The sequence below is a fragment of the Balaenoptera borealis genome, assembly GCF_965194805.1.
Source record: "Balaenoptera borealis genome assembly, chromosome: 3".
NCBI lineage: Eukaryota > Metazoa > Chordata > Mammalia > Artiodactyla > Balaenopteridae > Balaenoptera > Balaenoptera borealis.
In genome coordinates this window covers 166,127,165-166,154,850 of record NC_138866.1, presented here as the reverse complement: position 1 = coordinate 166,154,850, position 27,686 = coordinate 166,127,165, and the positions used below count along the sequence as shown (strand labels likewise).

General features: G+C 41.1%; 1 protein-coding gene across 10 annotated transcripts in view; it reads left to right on the top strand.

Annotated features, from left to right (window-relative positions):
• Positions 1–27,686, top strand: part of PDSS1 (decaprenyl diphosphate synthase subunit 1) — a 58,213-nt gene that overhangs the window by 2,442 nt on the left and 28,085 nt on the right. For 7 of the 10 annotated variants that reach the window (XR_014242628.1, XR_014242629.1, XM_082385597.1 and 4 more), the window contains exons 2-7: positions 1,331–1,395; positions 3,013–3,133; positions 5,766–5,896; positions 14,618–14,759; positions 18,300–18,411; positions 18,508–18,617. Coding sequence is in view for 8 of the 10 variants with exons in the window: in XM_082385597.1 (XP_082241723.1) it covers positions 1,331–1,395; positions 3,013–3,133; positions 5,766–5,896; positions 14,618–14,759; positions 18,300–18,411; positions 18,508–18,617 (681 nt within the window). In the remaining 2 variants the exon portion in view is untranslated. Of the gene's footprint in view, positions 1–1,330; positions 1,396–3,012; positions 3,134–5,765; positions 5,897–12,411; positions 12,539–12,817; positions 13,009–14,617; positions 14,760–18,299; positions 18,412–18,507; positions 18,622–27,686 lie in introns of those variants that run through there. The other 3 variants (XM_082385601.1, XM_082385596.1, XM_082385602.1) reach the window with 3 other exon arrangements.

The window sequence follows — 27,686 nt, the reverse complement described above, 5'->3', positions numbered from 1 at the left end:
TTTTTTCCTTAGGACATTTTAATGCCTGGGATGTCATAAATGTCCTTACTGGTTTAATGAATATATAATGCTATGGTGAAAATAGAACTCAGGACTGCCTTCTTTGGCCACTGCCTGCCTGGCAAAGTCAACCTTTATTGTCATTTTAATATGTCTAAAGCGGGGTGTGTTCACTAAAGAAAATTCAGAAAATATGAATTTTAAAAGAATAAAGCAAAAAACTCCCACGATCCTATTTATTCCAAAATAACTATTTTTAATAGCCTGGTTTATATGCTTCTAAACCCTGTTTTCTGTGGATTTTATTTGTGTGGGTGTACACATTTTTAGTGGAATCACATAATGCACCCAGTGCTGTAGGTGCTTTTTTCTTTTGATATATTGTAAACATACCTGTATTACCAGTTTTTCAGACTTTTCTGAATTTCAAGTTCTCCGGCTGTATAAAAACAAGTAGTTGTGAGAGTCAAATAGTGTGAAAGCACATTGTAAGGCTTTATTACCTTAGTTTTCTTTTTCTACTACTAAATCCATCCTTTGTCAAGATATTTTCTTCAAGTATTCTATAAGAGCCCTTCGCGCATCAGATTAGTAAATTAGTAATATTTGAAATGCTTGTGTCCCTGAATTCTTCAAGTTAGGTGCTGTATCTGTGGGTCCCCACTCCTGTGCACAGTAATTGTTGGAACTATTTGTCGGCACTACCTCTGAATCCTTCAGAAGTTGTCTCTTGTTGTTCTTGATCTCTCATTAATACGATCAAAATGTGCTGCTGAACTTGCTTGTTTGTTGACATTACTTTTCAAGAAGTACCATTTCCAAGTATATTCAGGAACAGTGGCTTGAAATAGGCAGTGTTTGTGTAACTGTAAATTTCTTCCTTAACATTGAAATCCTTTCTTTTTCACTGTCTGGGCAGATGCTTTTGGGATCTTGATTATTCTTTGTTTTAAACCAATTTAAGACTTTAAAAGAGTGTAAACCACACTAATCCTTACTATTCTCTGCCCAGTCTTTGCTAAATGGAAGGGAATTTCAGATCTGGAAAGATAGATGTGAATGTGGAGCATTCTTTGGGGGAAGGGATAGATTATAGATGTTTTTTATTTTCTGCTTTTTTCATATTTATATTTTCTGTAATGATGAATATTGCTTTTGTAATAAGGAAAGGAAACTTTTTGTTATTTTTTCTAAAGTCTGCAGTCTAAATGGACAACTAAAAGATAAAGGTTACTTTTATTATAAATTATGGGAGTTTTAATTTATCTAGTGTTATAAACAAGTTTTTCACAAATATTCTTACAAGTTTCTTAATACTTTTATTTTATAGATGTCCTATTTTAATCTTGTGAAGAGTTTAACATCTGCCTTTCCAAATATGTATAGTATATCACGGTAAGTTTATAATCTGTATTGCAACTAAAATTATTAGCCATACTGCCAGTAAATTTCTATTCTAAATTGTGGTGGGCTAGTCCAACAAATTGGATATGCTGTTTAACTAAGTGCCACAGTATCTGCTCTATGTGATCTCTGCCTTTTGAAAAAATGGGAATACAGTTGTCCCTTGGTATGGTGGAGGGGGATTGGTTCTAACCACCCCCCCCACCTCAGATACCAAAATTGGGGATGCTCAAGTCCTATAATATTCGCATACAACCTACACACATCATCCCATATACTTTATTTTTATTTTTTTTTAAAGGAACACTTATTGATTGATTGATTGATTGCTGGCTGCGTTGGGTCTTTGTTGCTGCGCGCGGGCTTTCTCTAGTTGCAGCGAGCAGGGGGGCTACTCTTCGTTGTGGTGCGTGTGCTTCTCATTGCGGTGGCATCTCTTGTTGTGGAGCACGGGCTCTAGGCATGCGGGCTTCAGTAGTTGTGGCACGTGGGCTCAGTAGTTGTGGCTCACGGGCTCTAGAGTGCAGGCTCAATCATTGTGGCGCATGGGCTTAGTTGCTCCGCAGCATGTGAGATCTTCCCGGACCAGGGATCAAACCTGTGTCCCCTGCATTGGCAGGCGGATTCTTAACCACTGCACCACCAGGGAAGTCCCCATCCCATATACTTTAAATTTATTTATTTATTTATTTTTATTTATTTTTGGCTGCGTTGGGTCTTTGTTGCTGCGTGCTGGCTTTCTCTAGTTGAGGGGAGAGGGGGCTACTCTTCGTTGCCGTGCATGGGCTTCTCATTGTGGTGGCTTCTCTTGTTGTGGAGCACAAGCTCTAGGCACAAGGGCTTCAGTAGTTGTGGCACATGGGCTCAGTAGTTGTGGCTCACGGGCTCTAGAGCACAGGCTCGCGGGCTTAGTTGCTCTGCGGCATGTGAGATCTTCCCGGACCAGGGCTCAAACCTGTGTCCCCTGCATTGGCAGGCGAATTGTTAACCACTGCGCCACCAGGGAAGTCCCTCATCCCATATACTTTAAATCATCTCTAGGTGACTTATAATACCTAATACAACGTAAATGCTGTGCAAATTGTTGTAAATACAATGTAAATGCTATGTAAATAGTTGCCAAGCACAGCAAATTCAAATTTTGCTTTTTGAAACTTTCTGGAATTTTATGAGTTTATATATTTATATATATAAAAATATATATAAATATATATTTTTATATATATAAATTTTTTTTTCAGTTCGAGTTTGGTTGAATCCGCGGATGCAGAACCCATAGGTATGGAGGCCCAACTGTATAAAATTTAAACTCAGAACACGATGAACATGGTTTATATTTCTTTGATTTTATGGGTTCCCAGGGTCCTGGTTATAAAAATTGATGTATTGTTGAGCAAGATCAGAATTCTGTTATGTTTTTCTAAATTATAATGACCTTTTTGTATTCATGCTTAATTTCCAGCAAGTATCTGGGCTTAAATTTTCCATCATCATACTCTGCTATATGTATATGTGTATACATAGGTCTGTATAATTCTTACTTAAAAGTGAAGTTATCTCAGTAAAGTAACGCTCAGTCTTCCACTCTGTGCATTTCTGCCTCTCCAGGTTCCATCACATGACGCCAGCAGTGTGCTGCTGTAGTAAAACACGGAGTGGTGAGAAATACACTGATCCTTTTAACCTTGGCTGGAGAGACTTGAAAGGTCTGTACGAGGACATCAGGAAGGTAAGATATTTTTGACGATACTGTAAAGTAATGCTGATTTCTTAGAATTATGAGCAAACGGTGCAGGTTTTCATGTGTGCCGTGCTGTTGCAGACTTGATTCCCAAATGTCAGGTTTCAAATGTTTCTTGAGCAACAAGTGTGGGGCATCATGGAGGATGCAGTGCAAGTTACAGAGGGGGGTGATGGCAGAATGGGGAAACTGAAAAAAAAAGGTACAGGCAGCACGTACACGTCCAAAGAGTCATCTGACCTTTCCTTGCCAAACCCATCACATGCTCCAGGCCTGGTGAGGCTGTGAAGCCTCCGGTGACTCCCGCTACTGTCTTCCTGTCCAGTTCTGAATATCAGTGCCAGCCTGACCCAAATAGGGCTTTCTTCGCTAAGCATTCTTTTCCCAAAATTTTCAGTGGCCCCCAGCCTCACGTGGATTCTCAGATGCTGCCCAGAAATGTGCATGTGCCGCTGGTCAGCTTCCTTCCCGTTTCAGGGTTCTGCACTTTCCCCCTGCAGCCCCCACCCGACTCTCCTGTTTTCACCACTTCCTGTCCAGTGGACCAAGCAGAGGCCGTGAAGGAGGAACTCCCTGAACGCCTGCTCTGGGCCGTTTGCAGCCCACACTGCTGCGTGCCGTCCTCCTCCCCTCCCACCTCAGTGAAGTCAGGGTTCCCTCCTTTCCAGCTTCATCCCTGTACCTCTGGTTAAGTCCCATCCCCTTTGCCTGCTCGGGGCCCTAGGAACTCCTCCTGCAGTTCCCTGTTCTCCTGTCTTTATCTGCAGACTCGCCCTCTTCATTCTCTTTCAGATCCATTTTGGATTCTCCAGCTTCTTCCTGGTTGTCTTTTAAAGGACCATCCCTTGACCCTGTGTCCTCCTACCCCTTCTCTTCCAGTATTCTTGGCCTCTCTCTCTCTTTTGCCCCTTCACCACTGCTCCGCCATCACACTGTGCCTTCCTTTCCAGCCTCTCCTCTGAAACTGCCTTTGCTTCCTTCCACCAAATCCAGTGGGCACTGCTGGTTTGTATCTTCCTGGACTCTTTGAACATTGGACACTGTTCACCACAACCCCCTCTGTGAAACCCATCTCTTGGCTTCTGCACTCTGCTCGTTCTCCTGACTCTTAGGCCATCCTTCAGTCAGCTTCCTGGGTTTCTCTCTGTCCCCTCCAACCCACCCCTATTAATTTTGCCGTTCCCTGGGGTTCTGTCTGCTCCTCTTCTCTCTCTGTCTTCAGTTTACCCATTCCCATGCTTATGACTCCCACATAATATCTCCAGTCCAGATGGAATTTTCTCTCCTAAACTTTGCTCACTGGGCAGCACCCTGGAATGTCCACGACTGTCTCACACTTGGCAGATCTGAAGCGCTACATTTTCCTACAGATTGTTTTTTCTCTTGTTTTTCCTATTGATTGGAGGTTGCCACCCAGGAACCCGGGGAGGATCCTCGACGCAGCCCTCCTCTTCCCCTCCACACCCTCCTCGTCTCGTCTGTCTCTTGCCTTCAGTCCCCAGCCTTGCTTTCCTCCTCCCGCCCTCAGCCTGAGCCAGAGATGCCCCCGTTGTGCTCCCAGAGCAGCTGCACTTACCTCCACGACAGCAGTCCCCCCGCAATATTGTTTTCCTTCCCCCATCTAGACTTTGAGCTGCCTGTAGGCAAGGGGCTGTCCTGTTTATCTTTGAAACCTCTGCGTTTATTATCGTCCTTGGCACTGAGTCAGTAACTGAGGGAGTGAGTGACTGGCCTGCTGGACTGAGTTCACTTGAGCCCTGCTGAACGTCCTTTGGGTCCATTTGTAGCTCCCATTGCTCCCAGGGCATAAGCTCTGATTCTCTCCAGCAAGTCCCTGAGGGACAGATACAGTAAACACACATGCCCATCACCAGGAAGGCTCTCCCTCCTCTTCAGAAATCAAAATCCTACTTATCCTTTAATCCCCAATCAAAGCTTATCTTCTCCATGAAATGTTCAGTTTTTCTCGTCCACACTGATCTCTCCATTCTGTGAACTTTAATGCATTTAACGTACGGCATTGTTCAAGTTACCACCATATTATTCACTGAATATTTCACATTTTAAAAAATTTTGCTTTCCCAACTCAGTTGGAAGCTCCTTGCCATCAGGTAAACCATGTCTTACACTTTCCCTATGAACCTTTGGCTTGTGTGGCTAAGTAACGGCTGAGCCCAACTCTGACCCCTGCTCTTCTCTCTGGCCACGTCTCGTCTTCCAGCCCCTGATACCCACTGACCTCCTGCTTCATTGGCTCCTGCACTCCCCATCTTTCTCCTCTCCCCTCCATCTTCCAAGCTGCAACAAGCCCTGTTTCTTTCTCTCTCCAGCTGTCACTGGCTATCTGGTGCTTTCCTCCCCCACCTGCTATCTCTTGGAGTCATGGGGCGGCAGCAGTGCCCACCCCAGCACTGAGGCCCCTGGGGGCGAGCCAGGCATTGCGTGTGGCCCAGCCACACACAGCCAGCTGTGTGGCCATACAACGTTGGAACTTTTCCTACTGAGTGTTGAATTTCTCAGTTGAAATGAATACACTAAAATCAAATCAAAGTTTTGTGAAGGAAATACCACTGACTGTGCAGTTATGATGCTGTATTGACACAGAGAAACTTTGTTTCAGGAACTATTCATATCTACAACAGAACTTAAGGAAATGTGTGAATACTACTTTGATGGAAAAGGAAAAGCCTTTCGACCAATTATTGTGGTGCTAATGGCCCGAGCCTGTAATATTCATCATAATAACTCCCGGTGAGTTATTTACTTTCTCCCCTTTATTGGTTTTATATTTGGCAAACCTTCCTTCCCAAGGTTACTGTTTAGTCTCCTGTTTAAGAAGTAGCATGTATCTGAGAATTCACTTTGTGGTAATTAGTTTCTAGCTTTGTGTTCCCAAGGTCACCCTGGAGTCTAGTCTGGGCATCTTCCTTTTCCATGCTTTTTAGTATCGTGGAAGAACAACTTCAGCTGCAAATAAACATTTTGGAAAGAATTTTCAAAGCCACATTGAGTTTTCTCATTCAGAAGTAAAGAATACCAGGATGTATGCATACTTGTAATCATTGTACACACGGCCGTTAGTCCAAAGGTTGATGGTTATAAAGTCATGAGTGAGGCCTGGATTCTGGGCACCACACCCGCTGCAGGGCCTGACTTCCTGTGGCCTTTGGAAACGTGCCAAAGAAAAATCTTCTTAAAAGAAGGCATTTTGACTATCGGTCTTCAACTTTTATGTTTCAAATATGTGTAAATTTTTCCAGTATTAAAACAACTGCAGTGTTTTAATATTAAAGGAAAACGACAAAGGACCCATTGCCATTATTTTTTAGACTCTTTGCCATGTTACTGGAGTGTCTTCATAGTTTTTTTTTTACATCATGTAATCTATTGATGTAACCTCCAGTAGACCGTAATGTACTCATACATTTCCCTAGTGTTGAACATTTGCATTACATTCCCTTTTCTCTGTAGATAAGACTTTAAGGAACGCCTAAGGTTTGCCAGCACTAAATTGAAGGATGCTGTCGGAACGAGTGTCAGGTGTTGCTTCTTAGCACATGCTTGCCTCTGCCCGCAGCCGTTTGCGCCCCGCTGCTGTGCCCCTCCAGCTCCAGGGTATGATTCCGTGCTCATGGGTGGCGCCCACTTACCCTGAGACTTTCCAGGTGCTCACAGTACAGTTTGAACAAGCAGCGAAACCTCTGGCAGTGACCGTTTTCCCATCATCAGGACCACTTTCACTTCACCTGGAAGGCAGGGCAGCAGGAGTGCTCCCTCTGAACCAAGCTTGAAAGACCTCTCCCATGGTCTAGAACTGGGTTTCTCAGCCTTGACAATGCTGACATTCGGGGCCAGATAATTCTTTGCCGCGGAGACTGTTATGTGTCTTGTAGGGTGTTTGGCAGCCCCTCCCCTAGTCGAATACGACCAAGAAATGTCTCCAGACATTGCTAGACGTCCCCGGAGGAGCAGAATCGTCCCTGGTTGAGAACCACTGGTCTAGAGATAGCGTGTGTTTATATTTTTAATTTCTCAGATTAACACACAATACAGTTCATCACCCTCACAGAAAACAAGGAAAATATTCTGCATTGCTCACCTTAAATCCTGTCAGCTGTTATCCCCAGAGTCCAAGTCTTCAATTTACCTCATTGAAACTGTATAAACTGTTGGTTACAGAAAAAAATGGGAGACTATAACCCAGAAAAGGCATTGCTAGTTTAAAAAGGAAGTTCAATTCTGCCTTCTCCAGGGATGTTCTAGCTACAGCTTCGTTCTCCCCGTAGCTGATGGGAGCAGGGCTTGCTGAAGGCACAGTATGGAGGCATCGGGATGTGAGTCGTGACTGTGGTGTGCATTTGGGTGGTACAGTAGCCTAACGATATTATTCTCCAAGCCCCAGCTTCTTGAGAATACTTACTTCCTAAGGACCCTTTTGGATCAGGCTCTTAATAGGCCAAATATCTAGCTGTTAACTTCCATGCCACTTAAAGCAAGAGGGGGTGGGGAACGGGGGGAGAGCCTGGGCCATTTGTGATTTTGCTTGCTGAAAGAGGTTTAGAACAATGTGGGGCAAAGGTAAAAGATTCTGGGCAGGACCACGCAGGCCTCTGTTTCTAGCTGATGCCACCAGCAGCCGTTCCACTACTTCACCTGCCTGCTTGTTGGTGTTGGCAGAATTGCGAGAGGCCTGCTTCATCATTTGACAGTCACAGTTTAATGGCTCCTCTAAGGCTTATTAGAAGTCATCGTCTTGCTTCTGAGATGTGTATTAAATAGGTTAACAGTAATCCTGGAGGGGATTTTAGAAAACAGAATAGAACAGATACCTTAAGAAATGGGTTTTGGGGGGAACTACCTTCTACTGAGTTTCTCTTTTTCCTGTATTAAGCTTGTCCGTCGTCCATTATGTGTTCCCTGCTAGATCACTTCACTGGGAATTCTTAACCTGAGGTCCGTGAAAGCTGGGGGGGGGGGGGGCGTGCATCTGTGAGCCCCTTAGAATTGTGCGCAGAAATTTTCGTATGTTTGCACGCAAAGGTATACATGGCTTATAGCATATTCTTAAAGGGTAATATGGCCCAAAAAACCTTAGGACTTCATCTTTATTTTTCTTCTGTGTATCCTGATAACCACAGTACCTGGTCAGGTAAGGTAGGACGCATACAACAGATAATCAGACTTGGAAGGTCCAGAAAACAGAGTTGTGGTGGATTCTGAGCCACGCTGCCCAGATCCCCCTTCCCTGAAGGACCCTTTGCCCCAGCTGCCGGGCCAGTGTTGCCGGTGGAGAGCCTTCAGTTCGCAGCCTCTTCAAGGGTTGCCCCGGCTGCAGAGAATCGTCTCACCTGAGCCAGTCCACATCCAGGGGCTGACAGACGAAGGGCCATTCTAGCTCCAGAGCACACGATGGAGTGGCCGCGGCTGTGCATGGGCCTGCACTGCAGAAACTTCTCCCTCTACCCCATCCTCTTGTCTCCTCCCCCTCCCTCAGGTGGTGATCCCAAGGGCACTTCTGAGTAGACATTCTGTACTTTAAACGTGAGAGTCTGCTTTCCCGAGAACCCAGCCCGCAACAGAGTTCAGCAAAACCCAACTACCTGTGGGTCAGAACTTACCTTATCAAAGAATCCAAATCAGAAGTGACCTTTATAAGGAATAGATTTCTATGAAATTGCTCTACTTATTGACCACAGCACAATTAGTGTCTCAAACAAACCAAACCTGTCCTACTCAGATCTCATAGAAGGCACCTGTTCTTATCATCAGTCTTGACACCATCAGTTTCTCGTGGAAATCTGGCACTGGAAAGTGGATATCACCGCCAGTGATTGGGATAACAGGCCTACTCAAGTTATACTGGGCACAGATCTGTTGATCTTGACTCTACAAATAGTCAAGTGGCATTGAATCCCACTAGTCCAGTTTACAAAGCCAGACATTTGATTAGATAGAAGAGATTATAAGATGCAGTTTTCACATTAGTAAATAGGTCAAGCTTCCAAATGCGATAAAAATCTTAAATTCAGAAGAAGTAACTTTTGTGATTGTCATAAAGACAAAGGAAACTACAAAAACTTGCTCTAGGGAAACTGTAACAAAACAGTCATCACGGCACCAGCTCACATGAATGATTCCTGGAGTCAGGCCACTAACGATTCTAGAACCATTCCTGGTTTCTGTGTGTTCTGAGTCATTGAGCCAGCTACTGCTGCGGCTGTTTATGGGTTAGGAAGGTTGGTGCCACGAGAAATATTTTTGTCTTTAACCTAGGAGATGGCACTTTTGATGTGTCCATACTCATTATTAAAATGGATCTTGATGTAAAGTCTGTAATAAGGGATACCTACTGAGGTAGAGGAGGCTTTGATAACCAGGTGGTTGTCCATTTCATGGGCGAGGTCAGGCCCAAGCCTAAGGGGAACATCCTTGAGAGCAAGGCGGCTATGGGGCTTTGAACATGCTGTGTGCTCACTCTTCGGCTCCCACCACGAGGGGGAGGCTGATTCTACCACTGAAGGAGTCAACGTCTACACGTTCATCAGCTGTGCTCAATTTGAAAAACCCAAATGCTGCATTATTCTGTTGCACGCTGGATCCTGTGGAGAAAGCCAGCCTGGATAAGCTGCAGGTCTGAGATACCATCATGGAGTCACTCTCCACATGTCCAGGGCTTCCAAAACGCGCTGTTTCTTCAGTGGCAAGAAAATAACCAGTAGCATGAATCCTGCATCATTTACGATGCAACTTTGCAGGCATCTATTTTTATCTGGATATAAATCTGAAAGATTCAGGAGCTGCGGCTCTTGAATGTCAGTTATTTTTCTTGATATTAAAACTGCTGATGGATTCGTGACTGTTAGGATCAAGCTTAAAATCGCTCTTCCCTCCAAAGAAAGGCAGTCTTCACTGTAGTCGGGTGCGCTTGTTAGGGTTTTCAAAGGTGAATGGCCAGTGACCAAGGAAAATGACGTGCTAAGCAAGTTGGAGCTCACAGGTATCCCTCCTGCACTCTGCTGTCCCTTAGAAGGAAGGCACCTTTGATGTTCATGCCTCAGTGTGCCGGTAAGGAATACAGGGAAAGGGAACAAGACTGCAGTGGCTGGGGGCAGAGGATGAGAAGCGAGAGTGAGAGGTGGGCAGGGACACCTTCTGTCCCCCGCGTTCAACCTGGACGCCACTGCGGAAGGGGAGACACTTCAAGGTCGTGTCAGTAATGTGGAGAAACAGGATTTTAGACAGATGAAGTAAAATCAAGTAATTTTAAGAATCAGATCACTGTAAAGGAAACATTTGCGCATCAGCAGAAGAGGATGGTGAAAGTAAGAAATCGTGTTAGGCTGAAAAATGGCCCCACAAAAGTATGCACGTCCTAATCCTTGGGACCTGTAAGCATTACATTATATGGCAAGAAAAGGGCCTTTGCAGATGTGCTTAAGTTAAGGATCTTGAAATGGGGGTGTCATCCCGGATTATCTGATGGGCCCGAAATGCAATCACTTGTATCCCTAAAGAGGGAGACAGAGGGAGATTGCCATAACAGAAGAGAAGGCCATGTGAAGATGGAGGGGAGAGACTTGAAGGTGGCTCCTTCAAGCTTGTGGCCACACGCTAAGGCCCTCCAGCAGCCAGCAGAACTGGAAGGAGTGAGGAAAGGATTCTCTCCTTGAGGCTCTGCAGGAAGCCTGGCCTTGCCGATACCTCGATTTCAGTTCAGAGAAACTACTTTTGGACCTGTGGTCTCCAGAACTGTGAGAGAATTTCTACTGATTTAAACCACCAAGTTTGCGGTGATTTGTCACAGGGCCACAGGAAACTGGGACAAACCCCATCAGTTCACATCCTATCGCATGAGTGCGGAGAGTGTGCCTGCTGGGGCTTTTCTCTCCCTCTGGAGGGACCGCTTCTGGATGCGCCAGATCTGGCAGCGCGGACCCAGGGGGGAGCTGAACACTTTCCACAGTGTCAGTAGTTGAGGGACCCAAGCTTGTAGCAAGTCAGCTCAGTGGCAGATAACGATAGGATCCTAAGTGACATGGAGATATTGTTCAGCATACTGAAAACTTGAATGTGTGTACTTTTATCAGGTAACAACTAGGAGATGCAGTTCACATCCTGCAGAATTTTAGAGACAGACAGCGAGGGACTTTGTCTGCATTTTAACTAGAGAGTTTCTTCAGTACCAAACTGATGAAGTATTCATTCGTGCCTTTAAAACTCGAGATGATGCGAAGTGTCAGAGAAGAGGAGGTCACCCTCCCGTGACTGTGCCTTTCAGAACAGGGGAGACTTCCTGCCCTCGAGCTGCAGAGAGACTTGGGGAGTCGTTGGCATAAGACCTTTAAACTGGGCCTCCAAGTTTCAGGTCATGCCTGTGGTTTAGAGGCGGGGGTGCAGGGGGGCAGCAGAGGCTGAGCTTGTGTCAAATCCCTTCTCAGGAGAAGCTTCCATTTGGGGCTTGCAGTCAGGCAAATACCCCCACTTACAGAGCAGCATGTCCCCAACTTTGTGCGTCAGAATCACCAGGACTGCTGCTTCAAAATGACAGTTCCTGAGCCCCATCATGAGGGATCCCAATTCCTAAGTCTAAGGAATTTTCAGTCTTTATTTTCAAGAGTATTGATTTTGACACGGTGGGCAAGAGATGATATTTAAGAAACACTAATCTTGTCAGAGTTCTCACAAGCAAAGTGAAACCTTCTGTTTAGAATTGGCAGAAGAAAATAAACAGAAGAACATTGGGAAATAGAAACAGAGCCTTCTGTAACCCACCTGAGAACTCTGGTCTTTATACAACCTCTGTAGCTTTGGGAATAGAAGCTTCTCTGTCTCTGTTAAAGTGAAACCACATTTACTATTTAAATTCTGCTTCCCTCAGTTGTTGCAAATCAAGGTAACCCATTGACAAGGTTTGATTTTCTTTTTGGAGACGGTTTTCCCACACTGGGGGTTTACTTGTCATTTCTTTAAGACTTGGCATTATATATCAGTATGAATAGGAGGAAAAAGCATTTTATTTAAATCACACGTAAGCTTGGTGAAGGGTTTGTGGGGGGTCATTATATTATTCCATCTATTTCCGTCTGTGCTTGAAATTCTTCATTATAAAAATGTTGTTTGAAATCTAATGAAGAGGGAAAAACCTGACTGTTGTGAGGGGCTGGCTGAGTCATCGCACGCTCTTGCAGGTGTGAAGGATGGAGGACAGAGCCACCTTTCGAGACTCGGGGCCTCATTTTCTCCTGCTGTCTCGCCTGACTGGTTTTTCTTAGCACCTCTCCCAGAAGTTGGGAAAGTGTGGCAGCTCTTTCACAGCAGGAAGTAGACATGGTGCCCAGTTTTTTGAAGGCATGACTCAGTTCGGTACTTCGAAGATTTCATCTTCAAGACAGTGTGAGTTGTTTCTGTGATCTGTAAATTTGGGTTCCAGACCATTATGCTGTACTGTGGATACGTAGTGACAGTATTTTCCAGATAGAAGCTGGCACATGTTAAAGGCTAATTGTGCAGGAAAAAGTACATCAGATAAAATGATAAAGCATCTAAAATGTGATGTTTATCCTATGTAGGTGCTGTGTCACGATGCCAAATAACTTTCTAAGCAAGAATCCTGATTTCATCAATTTAGCCATACAAAATGGCATTTTTACATGTATGTAGTCTATGAAATTTCAAAATATTTTAAGAAATCTTTGTTTTAATATCTTCAAATTACAAAAAACTCCAGTGTCTCAGTGAGTACTGCCATTTTACTGCAGCTTCCCAGCAGGACCCCTGCCTGCTGACATAGTTTGTGATAACGGAAGTGGTGCCCGACCTATAAATACATGAGAAAGGCTTAGAAGTCTTACCAGTTGTTTAAGGTAAGATCTACTATTAATGAGTAGCAAGTGTATATTTCATCAGACTGAAATTCATTGAGAAAATGTTCTAAAGAAATAGTCTTTTATTTATGTAAAAAACAACTGTAAAAGTCTACATCTTTTCTTGTGCATTAAGATAGGATCCAGTAAATTTACCTGAAAAATATTTAAGGTCCAAGCTTCCTTCTATAGGGTCTGTGAGTTTCTCACTGAAGGATTCAGAACAAGCTCTTGGAAGCCATCCAAAGCTCCATTTTCTCATTAACTAAAGTAGTTTTACAGGATGATTTGTCCCTCCCCTCTGTTTCTTTACTTCTCCCTCCTCAGAAGAATGTGTTGTGATCCAGAAGTGTTTAGAACTGTTATAATTCTGACATTAATAAATAATGAGCAGCACTTTACAGTTGATTTCTGGGCTAAAAGCAGTTGGAAGATTCTGAGGTTTAGTTCTAAAAATCTTAGGTAAGAGTTGCTGGCAAAGCACCATATTTTAAAATTACATATAAAGCAAGACGGGAAGATAGTCTTCAGGCTGATTTAGTGTTTGTAGTTAAATTCCAGCATCTTTAATGTTAGTTATACTTCATTTTTCATGGCTTTCTGCTAGATCTGAGGAATTAGAATGAGCACTGGCTTTTGCAGATGTTCAGATTAGGTTTTTAAAGAAAAAAAGTCACATTTCAGTATCCCTCTCAGTTTTCTCCCCTCTAAGAGAGAACGTGGTGATATTTGAAAAGTAAGCTATAGGAATAAATAAAACATTTGATTAGCGTGTGTTTGAGCCAGGCTTCTGTTTTAGATTCAGAAAATTCAGTTGGTTATTTCTCCAGTTTGATTTTCTTAAAATGCAGTTTTTTAAAATTCCCATAGATGATGATGGTGAGAATAATGATGATTAAAAAGAAATTGGGGTTCCCTTTTAACTGTAAAAGTCACATCCAGGTATCATCTTGGGAATGTTTCTCCTGTATTTTGTGTTAAATCTGGGAAATGAAAGTTTAAATTTCTAATGCACAGGTTAAATTTGAATTGGAATTCATATTCCAATATGAATTATCAATTCATATTGGTAACCAATATCAATAGCCAATTGGAATTATGAATTCCAGCTCTCTTGGTTATCAAGGTCTTCTTACTAAATATTTAAGACATTATTAAAAGCTTTGAACACAGTGACCATTGGTTCTTTAATACACTTCTTTAGAATGCTCTTCACCCATCTTCCCCACCCACCCCTGAAATTTAATTGTAACCTAACTGTAAACTTGACCAACTGACCAAGACCACTGTTATAGGACATAAAGATGATTCTTCAGCCAGATACCCAGACATCTCAGGTGTTTATCCTTTTTTTGTTGTTAATTATACAAATTCTACTTCTTAGTGTGGTGTCCCGAAAACATAATCTTGGTGCAGGGTATCTTGTGCATTTTTAAAATGTTCTCCAAATGATAGAATTGGCTGTGTAGGGAAGCCAAAGTTTTTATATAGTTTCTCTTAGAGAAATAAAATTCTTTATCCTAGATCCGATGTCCAGTTTTCACAAGATGATTGCTGAGAAGGTTATAGGAGGCGTCTCTGTTAAAAAGCATTGCTTTCTGTTAACTAGAAATGTGCAAGCAAGCCAGCGTGCCATAGCCTTAATTGCAGAAATGATCCACACTGCCAGCCTGGTCCATGATGATGTCATTGATGATGCAAGTTCCCGAAGAGGAAAACACACAGTTAATAAGATCTGGGGTGAAAAGAAGGTACGGCTTTTTGGTTTTTTAAATCTTTCTTATTAAATCCCATACTCTTTGGATTGCATTTATTTTTCAGATTTGTCTCATTAAAAAGTGAAATATGCTTCATCAAATGTGGCCTTCCAGCTTTCAAAATAGTTTTCATGTCTGGTCTATATACAGATGTTTGATCATGGATAACAGCACAGAAAAATAAACTTAGTGTTTCTGCTTCTTCACAGTTTTATATAGAATTTGGTTAAGGAAGGAGATTTTTGTAGTTATCCAAAAAGCATATTTCATGAGGAATCTACACCTTTTACTTTGGGGCTTACATTACTCAGATTCACTTTAATTGCTTAACCATTTACTAACTGCCACATGCAAGAGTTTCAAGGCAAGTAAATAAATAAAACTAAAATATATATATATATGTATAAATACACAGACATATATACACACACATATATTCATACACATCTGTATCAGTCTCAGAGGTATACTGTTCTCCCGTGAAACTTCTACCTTTTTAAACAGAAGCTTTATAATTGAGTAGTTCATGTATATTTTAAAGCATATTTCCACATTATTTTATTAGCATTTCTTGAAGGGGGTGTGTAGAATGTGGCATCTTGTTTAAGGATGTTTAAATCATGGGTTGAGGAAGGGGATGAAATTCAGCAAATAAAAGGGAAGACCCACGGGCCTTCTGGGAGCAGGCATCTCCCGCCACACATGCCCCTCCCTTGGCCATCCTGCCCATTTGAAGCACAAACAAAACATTAATGTGAATGAGGTTTCCCTCTCCATACCTTCCCCTCCCTCACATGTCTGTAATACCTGGTTCCCACCTGTTTTCTAATCGTATTCAAAGAAGAAATATACCTTAATTATTATCTTTACATGCTGGTTTTGCTTTAGTGCACATGATTTTGTTAAATCCTTTTATTTCCGATTTTAGATGAAAAGGTTTTATGTCCTATTGATAGAATTCCATACATCAGAATGTTGGTAAAAAAGGGTGGAGTTTCATTTTGGAGAGGCCCTGGGTAACTCTATGACATGTCCTACAGTCTGCTGTGTCTGTTTTCAGGGCCTGTCCTTAAAGCTTTATACTTGAGCCCTTGGGCAAAGGAGAAGGATTAAGTGAACAAGTTAAGATTTTCTCCTGACTGGTCCCCTCTTGTGACTGCCTCTGCTGTTGGGGTCCTCCATCCTTTTTTTAAATTATTAATTAATTAATTTATTTATTTATGGCTGCGTTGGGTCTTTGTTGCTGCACGCAGGCTTTCTCTAGTTGCGGTGAGCGGGGGCTACTCTTCGTTGTGGTGTGCGGGGTTCTCATTGCGGTGGCTTCTCTTGTTGCGGAGCACGGACTCTAGGTGCGCAGGCTTCAGTAGTTGTGGCTTGCAGGCTCTAGAGCACAGGCTCAGTAGTTGTGGCACATGGGCTTTGTTGCTCCACGGCACGTGGGATCTTCCCGGGCCAGGGCTCTAACCCGTGTCCCCTGCATTGGCAGGCGGATTCTTAACCACTGCGCCACCAGAAAAGTCCCGGGGGCCTCCTTTGGAAGACCGTGTTTCCACTGTCACCTGCCTCTTTCAGCTGCAAGGCTGGTCTGCCCTGCATGGGGCCACCTGCTAGTCTCCCCTTTTTTGCCCGTTAAACAAAACTGCTGTGTTACCAATAAAAATCCATTCGTACAGCACCTCCTCCGTGAACCCTCATTCCCCTGTCTGGGTCCCTATCCCTTCTTTCCCTTAACCCCTCACCCCAGCCATCCCCAGTCTGGCAGCTTCAGTTCCAAAGGTTGGAAACTTCTGGCCTCTGGGATCCCCAGGACCAGGAGAGGAAAGAGGCAAAAGCCTAGAGATCCTGAGCCCTCAGCTGCTAATGATGTAGGGTGGATGATGGATGTGTGTGTACCTATAAATCATAATGTGTACAATGACCTTATTTTTTAATTTTATTTATTTGTGGCTGCATTGGGTCTTCCCACTGCTGCGCGTGGGCTTTCTCTAGTTGCAGCGAGCAGGGGCTACTTTTCGTTGCAATGGGCAGGCTTCTCATTGCGGTGGCTTCTCTTGTTGTGGAGCACGGGCTCTAGATGTGCGGGCTTCAGTAGTTGGGGTGCGTGGGCTCAGTAGTTGTGGCTCATGGGCTCTAGAGCACAGGCTCAGTAGTTGTGGCGCACAGGCTCAGTAGTTGTGACGCACGGACTCAGTAGTTGTGACTCACGGGCTTAGTTGCTCCGCGGCATGTGGGATCTTCCCGGAACAGGGATTGAACCTGTGTCCCCTGCATTAACAGGCAGATTCTTAACCACTGCACCACCAGGGAAGTCCTACAATGACTTTATAAGTGTATATTTACATTTACATCAAGATACCTTATACAGTATACATTATATAAAATGATGATTAGTTGGTAAACATACTGAACATCACTAATTTTAGATACTAGAGAACTAACAGACAGTAAAAACTTGGGACTTCCCTGGCGGTCCAGCAGTTAAGACTCTGTGCTTCCACTGCAGGGGGCACGGGTTCAGTCCCTAGTTGGGAAACTAAGATCCCACATGCCACATGATGCAGCCAGAAACAAAAACAACAACAACAAATAAAAAAACTTAAAATTTGGTTATGTTGCAAATTCTGTGGATTAAACTTCCACAAACTCTATCATTTATAACTACTCTATAACACCTATCCATATCTTTAAGTATGCAAATTAGTGTATTTGAGTACAGCATGTAATTCGGTCATGAATAACTTATAATTAGTTGCAAATACAATGCAGACATTTATTCACAATCTAAAGAAGATTGGGAAAATATTGATTGGTGTTCAGTGAGAAAAATATTTTGTCCTGGAATGAGGGGCAGTGTAATAGCGTTCTAAGAGCATTGAACTTGGAGCCAAGATTCCTTGGTTTAGTTTTCATTGAGAAAAGCATGGGTTGGGCCGTGCACTGGTGCGTACTAAGTACTAGCTGGATAATTCCCGCTACATGCCCTTAGGAGTTTGGTAAATAGGAAAAATGTGGGAAGACAGCAGTATCCAAGGGGTGCTGTGCTCACAGAAGATCAGAGTGAGGGGTCTGAATGAACTTCCTGCAGGTGCCGCCTGAGCTAATTCTGCACATGAGTCTGCCGGGTGATGAAGGGGAGGGACTTTTTCGAGCAGAAGAAACAGTAAGTGCAAAGGCACAGCTGCATGGTTTGGTGGGAGAGCGAATGGTCCAGCACAACTAAATGAAGGCAGTGACATTTTGCTGGGGCTAGGGATGAAGCCAGAGGGTCAGTACTTCCGTCTCCAGGCATTCATTTCTTCAGCTCTGAACTGGAGAGGCAGACTGGGTCATCTCTGAGAGCCCATCCAGTTCAAACAGCATCCCAAATCTGTAGCTGATTATAACATAATCCTGCTGAGGAAGAGGAAGGGGGAAAACTTATATCCAGGATGACCCTTACCTCGCATTCTGTTTCTCTTCTGAGAAGTTAACTTCATTGTTGGCTCTGATGCTCAGATACTTTTCTCTGAAAGGTTTTCTTCTCTTCTTTTCTAGGCTGTCCTTGCTGGCGATTTAATTCTTTCTGCAGCATCGATAGCTCTGGCACGAATTGGAAATACAGCTGTTGTATCTATTTTAACCCAAGTGATTGAAGATTTGGTGCGTGGTAGGTTAATTTTGACCTTTCTTCTTTTTTATTCAATATTATTTTTTTGGCAAGCAAAAAAAAAACCCCTCACATGACCACTTTCCTTTTTTATAGGTGAATTTCTTCAGCTCGGGTCAAAAGAAAATGAAAATGAAAGATTTGCACACTACCTTGAAAAGACGTTCAAGAAGACTGCAAGTCTGATAGCCAACAGTTGTAAAGCAGTATGTACGTTCTGTCTCTTTTCAAGTTAAAACAAACAAACAAACCTCCTAGCTCTTTCTTGGGAGCTAATTCTCCTAAAAAAATTTCACTGGAGAACCTTAAAATAGTAACCAAAGTCCCAAGAGGTCATTGAGAAAAGAATTGCATCCCCAGACAGTGGAGAACTTCTGCTGAGGTTTCCATTTTTGCTGTCTTCTTTTGCTATGCAGACATCAACTTTTCATCTTTCCTCCCAAGAATTGAATCAAAATAAGCTTTATAATATATTCCCCAATCTAATTTCCAAATGGTATAACATTTTTTTAAAAATTAATTTATTTATTATTTTTGGCTGTGTTGGGTCTTTGTTGCTGCATGGGGGCTTTCTCTAGTTGCGGTGAGCAGGGGCTACTCTTTGTTGTGGTGCACGGGCTTCTCACTGTGGTGGCTTCTCTTGTTGTGGAGCACGGGCTCTAAGCGTGCAGGCTTCAGTAGTTGTGGCATGCGGGCTCGGTAGTTGTGGCTTGTAGGCTCTAGAGCGCAGGCCCAGTAGTTGTGGCGCATGGGCTTAGCTGGTCTGCGGCATGTGGGATCTTCCTGGACCAGGGATCAAACCTGTGTCCCCTGCGTTGGCAGGCAGATTCTTAACCACTGTGCCACCAGAGAAGTCCCTAAATGGTATAACATTTTGAACAACTTACCGTAAATAGTTTCTCTCGTGATTATCACACGCAATGTTTCTTATGTTTTACGTATAAAAAGTAATGAAGTGCTGTGTTCTTAAGTATAATACTGACCTGGGAGAAAATATATAACTATCAGATTGTACTAGTGTTCTATATACTTTTTTTATGAGTAGTAGATCCTCCCAATTATATGATATATAAACAAGCCATTTTCCTTCCGAGTATAAATTGAGTGTGAACCATAACTTTTTTTACCCCTTGCTTTCTCTTTGGCCTTCCCTCTACTCTTCGCATAGTTTTTCTTTTTAAAAATCAGTTAGTATTATCCTTAATCTGTAGACTAAACTGTGGTATTCACTGCTAGCCCATGAATGAGAGACAATTCTCTCCATAGAATTGTTCATCTGACTGTCTCTCAGCCTAGCAGGTATAAATGAGATGAAAACTGGGCAAGTAAGAGTCCCTTGTAATTAAAGCAACAAGAAAGGAAGACTTCTAAGGGCCAAATGTCAATTGCTGTCGTGATACATAATTAACATAATTACGTAATAATTATACCATAATTACAGTTAAAGAGAGCTTTTTCTCAGGCCTCTCAGGTGAAAAAGTCCTTTGCCAATAGTGCCTCTATTTGGAAAAGTGTCAAGAAATGTGTAATTGTGAGCCAGAAAAGAATGAGGGCAACATTTCTTCCTAAAAAGACCTAAGTGAAACCCTAAGGAATGTGAATTATGTAGAACATGCTGGCCACAATCTCAGCCATTTTTGTCTTTTTATTGGAAGAGCATTTTCTTTTCTTTTTTTTTTTATTATTTCCAAGAAATTGCGAGTGTAGTTTTCTAAAAAAAGAGAGACAGACAACAATATGATAGACACTAGAATGCTAAATAAAAGAATAACTGATTTAAAATGGGGGCCATAAAGGCTGTGACCTTAATTCTTCGTTGGATTTTGATGCCAAAATCTCCATGAAGATGGAGACCCATCCTCATAAGGCACATTACTGTGTTAGGGGAAGCTCAGTAACAACTTCACAGGCCTGAGGCTGCAGTTAGAAGCACTAGCAGTTAGTGGGGCTGTTGGAACTGGAAAACCTGAGGGTCATTGTCCACACAGGCCCAGGGCAGCAGCGCGGCACTGGAGCCAGAATATGAACTAGTGCACTCGGTGATCGAATCCTACAGGGGCCCGCAGAAGTGGAGCCACATCATCTCGGAAAGACGTAATTCACTGTCCGCTGCTTAGGAAGCCAAAGACAGGATAGCACGTGTATTCGCTTATAAAGAGGACCTCATCCTTCACAGATTAGCAAGTTGAAAGTGGACTTGCATATTAATATGGCCCGAACCTCGTTAAAAATGAAATGTTTTATACTGTCCACTAGGAGGCATGCTGGCATCACCCCAGAACTACCCACTTTTCATGCGATTTATTCCTAAGCTCCAGAGCTATTGGAATAATAAAACAGAATCTTAATGTGAGCTCTGAATAAAAGTTTCTATATTTAAGTGCCTATGGGTAGAGATGTTCCAGAGGTGTTATATATTCAGAAATGCTATTTTTGTGCAGTCTTGGTACTTAAAACGCAAAGACGTGAGCTCTGAAAGAACGCATGCAAAGCAAATTAGGGATGTCAAAAGGAAGGAGTAAGGAGAATTTAAACATCAGAATCATTACAGAAGAACTAATGGAATTCCAAGATGTTATGGGAATTTGAAGGAAACTTAATAGCTTATAATTCATTGTCCTAAGAGCTATTTAATGGAAAATAGTATTAAGTTTAAGAGAGGGCTGTTTAGGATTGCTTTGGGACACTGATTGATGTTAAAAATAGAAGTAATCTTAAAAGATGATTGGCTCCTTGTTTCTACACATAGTCATGCAAAATATGTTGTGTAGCTTACCAGTGAACACTATGCCTCGTTCCCCAGAAAATCTGATGGGAATGAGACCAGAGGGGTCTGGTGGCCCATCCGGTGTTACTCAGTCAGACAGTAGCTGAGCTGGGATTTGAACCCAGAACTGGGTATGATAATCCTGCAGATTCATGTATTTTTCTCATTTCTTTCTGAATTTCTGTTCTCTCGAGTGCTGCATGTGGCCTGGAATCAATTCACTGTCTTCCTGTTACCCCATTTTCGAAGCTACAGAGGGCCACCACAGAATTTTGGTTTGTGGGTCATATCTGCTGAACACCTATTTTTTGGTTATGATATTCTTATCTAATCTACAAATAGACCTTATTCAAATTTTAACAGTTGTTGTAATATTGTTATATCAGTAACAAATGGGAAAATTTTTTTCTGGCCCAGGATCTCATGTGGCATTTAGTTGTCAAGAATCTTTTTTTTTTTTTTTAAATTGAAGTATAGTTCATTTGTAGTATAGTTGTGTTAGTTTCAGGTGTACAGCAAAGTGATTCAGTAATATCTGTATCAGATTATTTCCACCATAGTTTATTATAAGATATTGAATGTAATTCCCTGTGCTATACAGTAAATCCTGTTGCTCATCTGTTTTACTTATAGTAGTTTGTGTCTGTTAATCCCATACTCCTAATTTATCCCTGCACCCTATGGTAAACATAAGTTTGTTTTCTATATCTGTGAGTCTGTTTCTGTTTTGTACATAGATTGATTTGTATTGATTTTTACGTTTCACATATGAGCGATATCATATAATATTTGTCTTTCTCTGACTTACTTCACTTAGTATAATATTCTCTAGGTCCATCCATGTTGCTGCAAATGGCAATATTTCATTCTTTTTCGTGGCTGAGTAATATTCCATTGTATATATATACACCACATTTTCTTAAACTGATCGTCTCTTGATGGGCACTTGGGTTGCTTCCATGTCTTGGCTATTGTAATAGTGCTGCTGTGAACATTGGGGTGCATGTATCTTTTTGAAATAGAATTTTCATCTTTTCTGGATATACGCCCAGGAGTGGGATTGCTGGATCATATGGTAGCTCTATTTTTAGTTTTTTAAGGAACCTCCGTACTGTTTCCCTAGTGGCCTCACCAATTTACATTCCCACCAACAGTTCCCTTTTCTCCACACCCTCTCCAGCATTTATTTGTAGACTTTTTGTTGATAGCCATTCTGACCAGTGTGAGGTGATACCTCATTGTGGTTTTGATTTGCATTTCTCTAATAATTAGTGATGTTGAGCATCTTTTCATGTGCCTGTTGGTGATCTCTGTGTCTTCTTTGGAGAAATGTCTATTTAGGTCTTCTGCTCATTTTTTGATTGGGTTGTTTGTTTTTTTGATACTGAGTTGTATGAGCTCTTTGTATATTTTGGATATTAACCCCTTAATGGTCACATCATTTGCAGATATTTTCTCCCAGTCCATAGGTTGGTTGTCTTTTCTTTTTGTTGATGATTTCCCTTACAGTACTGTGCAAAAGCTGTTAAGTTTGATTAAGTCTCATTTGTTTACTTTTGCTTTTATTTCTTTTGCCTTGGGAGACTCATCTAAGAAAATATTGCTGTGATTTATGTCTAAGAATTTTTTGCCTATGTTCTAGGAGTTTTATGGTGTCATGTCTTATATTTAGGTCTTTAAACTATTTTGAGTTTATTTTTGTATATGGTGTGAGGGAGTGTTCTAATTTCATTGATATACATGTAGCTGTCCAGCTTTCTCATCACCATTTGTTGAAGAGACTATCTTTTCTCCATTGTACATTCTTGCTTCCTTTGTTGTAGATCAACTGACCATAGGTGTGTGCGTTTATTTCTGGGTTCTCTATCCTGTTCCATTGATCTATCTGTTTTTGTGCCAATACCATGTTGCTTTGCTACTGTAGCTTTGTAGTAGTATTGTCAGAAGTCTGGAAGGGTTATGCCTCCAGCTTTGTTCTTTTTCCTCAGGATTGCTTTGGCAGTTCTGGGTCTTTTGTGGTTCCATGTAAATCTTAGGATTAGTTGTTCCAGTTCTGTGAAAAATGTCATGGATATTTTGATAGGGATTATATTATATTTGTAGATTGCTTTGGGTAGTATGGCCATTTTAACAATATTAATTTTTTCAATTCGAGACTGGGATATGGTTCCATTTCTTTGAATCATCTTCAGTTTCCTTTATCAATGTTTTATAGTTTTCAACATATTGATTTTTCACCTCCTTGGTTAAGTTTGTTCCTAAGTTGGTTTTGGGTTTTTTTTTTTTTTTTTTTCTTTTTGATGTGATTTTAAATGAGTTTTTCTTTTGTTTTGTTCTGTTTTGTTTTGTTTTTTTTACTTTTTCTGATATTTCATTGTTAGTGTAAAGAAATGCAACAGATTTCTTTTTATTAATCTTGTATCCTGCTGAATTCATTTATTAGTTCTAATAGTTTTTATGTAGAGTCTTTAGCATTCTCTATATAGAGTATCATGTCATCTGCAAATAGAGACAGTTTTACCTCTTCTCTTCCAATTTGGATACCTTTTTTTTTTTTTTTTCTTGCCTGATTGCTGTGGCTAGGACTTCCAATACTATGTTGAAAAGAAGTGGTGAGAGTGGGCATCCTTGTCAAGTTCCTGAATTTAGTGGGAAGGCTTGCAGCTTTTCACCATTGAGCATTATGTTGGCTGTGGGTTTGATGTAAATGGCTTTCATTATGTTTAGATATGTTTCCTCTATATCCAGTTGGTGAGAGTTTTTAATCATAAATGGATGTTGAGTTTTATCAAATGCTTTTTCTGCATTTATTGAGGTGATCATGTGGTTTTTGTCTTTCCTTTTGTTAATGTGATGTATCACATTGATTGATTTGCATGTGTTGAACCATCCTTGCAACCCTGGAATGAATCCAACTTGATCGTGGTATATAATCTTTTTTATGTATTATTGGATTTGGTTTGCTAATATTTGTTGAGGATTTTTGCATCTATATTCATCAGAGGTATTGGTCTGTAATTTTCTTTTTTTATTGTGTCTTTGCCTGGTTTTGGTGTGAGGGTGATGGTGGCTTCATAGAATGACTTTGGGAGTGTTCCCTTCTCTTTAGTATTTTGGAATAGTTTGAGAAGGATAGGTGTAAGTTCTTCTTTGTATGTTTGGTCGAATTCCTCAGTGAAGCAATCCAGTTCTTGACTTTTGTTTGCAGGGAGTTTTTTTTTACTACAGATTCTATTTCACTTCTAGTGATTGGACTGTTCAAATTATCTGTTTCGTCTTGACTTAGTTTTGGCAGGCTGTATGCTTCTAGAAACTTGTCTATTTCTTCTGGGTTGTCCAATTTGTTGGCATAACTGTTCATAGTATTTTCTTATGATTTTTAGTATTTCTGTGATATCGATTATTACTTCTCTTCTTTCATTTCTTATTTTGTTTATTTGGGTCCTCTTTTTTCTTCTTGGTGGTTCCTGGCTAGAGGCTTGTTGATATTGTTTATCTTTCAAAAAACCAGCTCATGGTTTTATTGATATTTTAAAAAAATAAATTTATTTATTTATTTATTTTTGGCTGCATTGGGTCTTCGTTGCTCTGCGGGCTTTCTCTAGTTGTGGCGAGCGGTGGCTACTCTTCATTGCGGTGCATGGACTTTTCATTGTGGTGGCTTCACTTGTTGCGGAGCACAGACTCTAGGCACACGGGCTTCAATAGTTGTGGCATGCAGGCTCAGTAGTTGTGCCTCGCGGGCTCTAGAGCGCAGGCTCAGTAGTTCTGGAGCACAGGCTTAGTTGCTTCGTAGCATGTGGGATCTTCCAAGACCAGGGCTCGAACCCATGTCCCCTGCATTGGTAGGTGGATTCTTAACCACTGCGCCACCAGGGAAGTTCCTATTGATATTTTAATCTCTATTTTATTTTTTTTTCTCTGATCTTTATATTTCTTTTCTTCTGCTGACTTTGGAGTTTGTTCTTTTTCTAATTATTTTAGGTGGTAGTTTAGGTTGAGATTTTTCTTATTTCTTGAGGAAGGCCTGTATCATTATGAACTTCCCTCTAAGAACTGCTTTTGTTGCATCCTGTAGATTTTTGTAAGGTTGTGTTTTCATTTTTGTTTGTCTTGAGGTATTTTCCGATTTCCTCTTTGATTTCGTCATTGGCCCATTGGTTTTTCAGTAGCATGTTGTTTAGTCTCCATGTGTTCATTTTTTCCCCCCTTTTTCTTTCTGTGGTTGATTTCTAGTTTCATAACATTGTGGCCAGAAAAGATGCTTGAAATAATTTCTGTCCTCTTAAGTTTGTTGAGGCTTATCTTGTGTCCTAGTATGTGGTCTGTTCCTAGAGAATGTTCCATGCATGCTTGAGAAGAATGTGTATTCTGGGTTTTTTTAGATGCAGTGTCCTGTAGATATCAATTAAATTCAACTGGTCTATTGTGTGATTTAGGACCTCTGTTGCCTCATTGATTTTCTGTCTGGAAGATCTGTCCATTGATGTCATTGGGATGTTAAAGTCTCCTACTATTATTGTATTCCTGTCGATTTCTCCCTTTATGTCTGTTAGTGTTTGTTTTATGTATTTAGGTGCTCTTATATAGGGTGGATATATGTTAGCAACTGTAATATCCTCTTGTATTGATCCCTTTATCATTATATAATGTCCTTCTTTGTCTTTCTTTATGCACTTTGTTTTAAAGCCTGTTTTGTTTAATTTGAATATTGCTATGCCTTCTTTCTTGTCCTTCCCATTTGTATGAAATGTCTTTTTTCATCCCCTCATTTTGAATCTGTGTGTCTTTCGCCCTGAAGTGAGTCTCTTGTAGGCAGTATATTGTAGGTTTTTGGGTTTTTTTAAATCCATTCTGCCATTCTGTGTCTTGATTGGAGCATTTAGTCCATTGACATTTAAAGTAATTATTGACAAGTATGTATTTATTACCATTTTAAACCTTGTTTTCCAGTTGATTTTGTAGTTCTTGTTTGATAATTTCTTCTTTTTGTTTTTCCTTTTGTGGTTTCATGGTTTTCTTTTGTATTATGCTTGAGTTCCTTTCTTTTTTGGTTTTTGTGAATCTGTTGTATGTTTTTGATTTGTGGTTACCCTGGTGTTCAAGTATGTAGACTCATAGCAATATCTACTTAACTTTAGACTGATAGGTTCAAATACATTCTGAAAGATCTACATTTTTTTACTCCTGTCCCCCACATTTTGTGATTTTGATGTCCTATTTTACATCTTCATGTTCATCGTTTTGCTGTCAATTGTAGTTATAATCATTTTTACAAAATTTTTTGATTGTTTCTTAATCTATGTGCTGTCTTATTTAAGTGATCTTCAGTCCTTTTATATATTTGCCTTTCCTATTATGTTTTTCTCTTTCCTATAGATTCTTCTTTTCTATTTAGAGAAGGCTTTTCAATATTTCTTTTAGGGTAGGTTTAGTATTGATGAGCTCTTTTAGTTTTTGCTTGTCTGAAAAACTCATTCTCTCTCCTTCTATTCTGAATGATAATCTTGCTGATTAAAGTACCCTAGATTGTGGGTTTTCCCTCTCAGGACTTTGAATATATCATGTCACTCCCTTCTGGCCTGCAAAGATTCTGCAGAGAAATCAGCTGATAGCCTTATATGGGGGTTCCCTTGGAACTGACTCTGTTTTTCTCTTGCTGCCTTTAGAATTCTCTCTTTATCTTTAACTTTTGCCATTTTAATTGTTATATATTTTGTTGTAGGTCTGTTTGGGTTCATCTTGTTTGGGATTATTTGTGTTTCCTGTACGTGGCTATCTATTTCCTTCTTTAGGTTTGGGAAGTTTTCAGCCATAATTTTTTTTTTTTTTTTTTAGCCATAATTTTTTGAAATGCGTCTTTGGTCCCCTTCTCTCTCTCTTCTTCGGGAACCCCTATTATGCATAGGTTGGCACGCTTTATATTATCCCATAGGTCTCGTATGTTGCTTTCATTTTTTTTCATTTGTCTTTCTTTGTGCTGTTCTGATTGGGTGATATCCATTATTCTATCTTCCAGATCACATATTTGTTCTGCGTTATTTAGTCTGCTTCTAGATTGTTTTTTATCTTGATAAATGATGTGTCTAATTTTGATTGGTCCCTCTTTACAGTTTCTAGTTCCTTGTTACAGTGATCTGCATTTCTTTCAATAGTTTTTCTTAACTCCTTTAGCATTTTTATTACCTCCTTTTTGAACTCAGGGTCTAGTAGACTGGTGAGCTCTGTTTTATTGGTTGTTTTTTCAGGGTATTTCTCTTGTTCTTTTGGGAGTAATTCCTCTGCTTTTCCAGTTTTACTTAACTTTCTGTTTCTACAAATTTAGGAGAATCAGTTTTCTACTGTGGTCTTCAAGGGGTGCTTTTATGTGGTAGTGTCCCTATGTAGACTGTGAGTCCAGTATTTTTGGTGTGAGGCCTGTTTTTGGTGTGGATGCCAGCCATGTCTTTCCTCAGAGTGTGCTGGCTATTATCCCCTTGATAAGGGGTGTGATTGGTGTTGTGGTGAC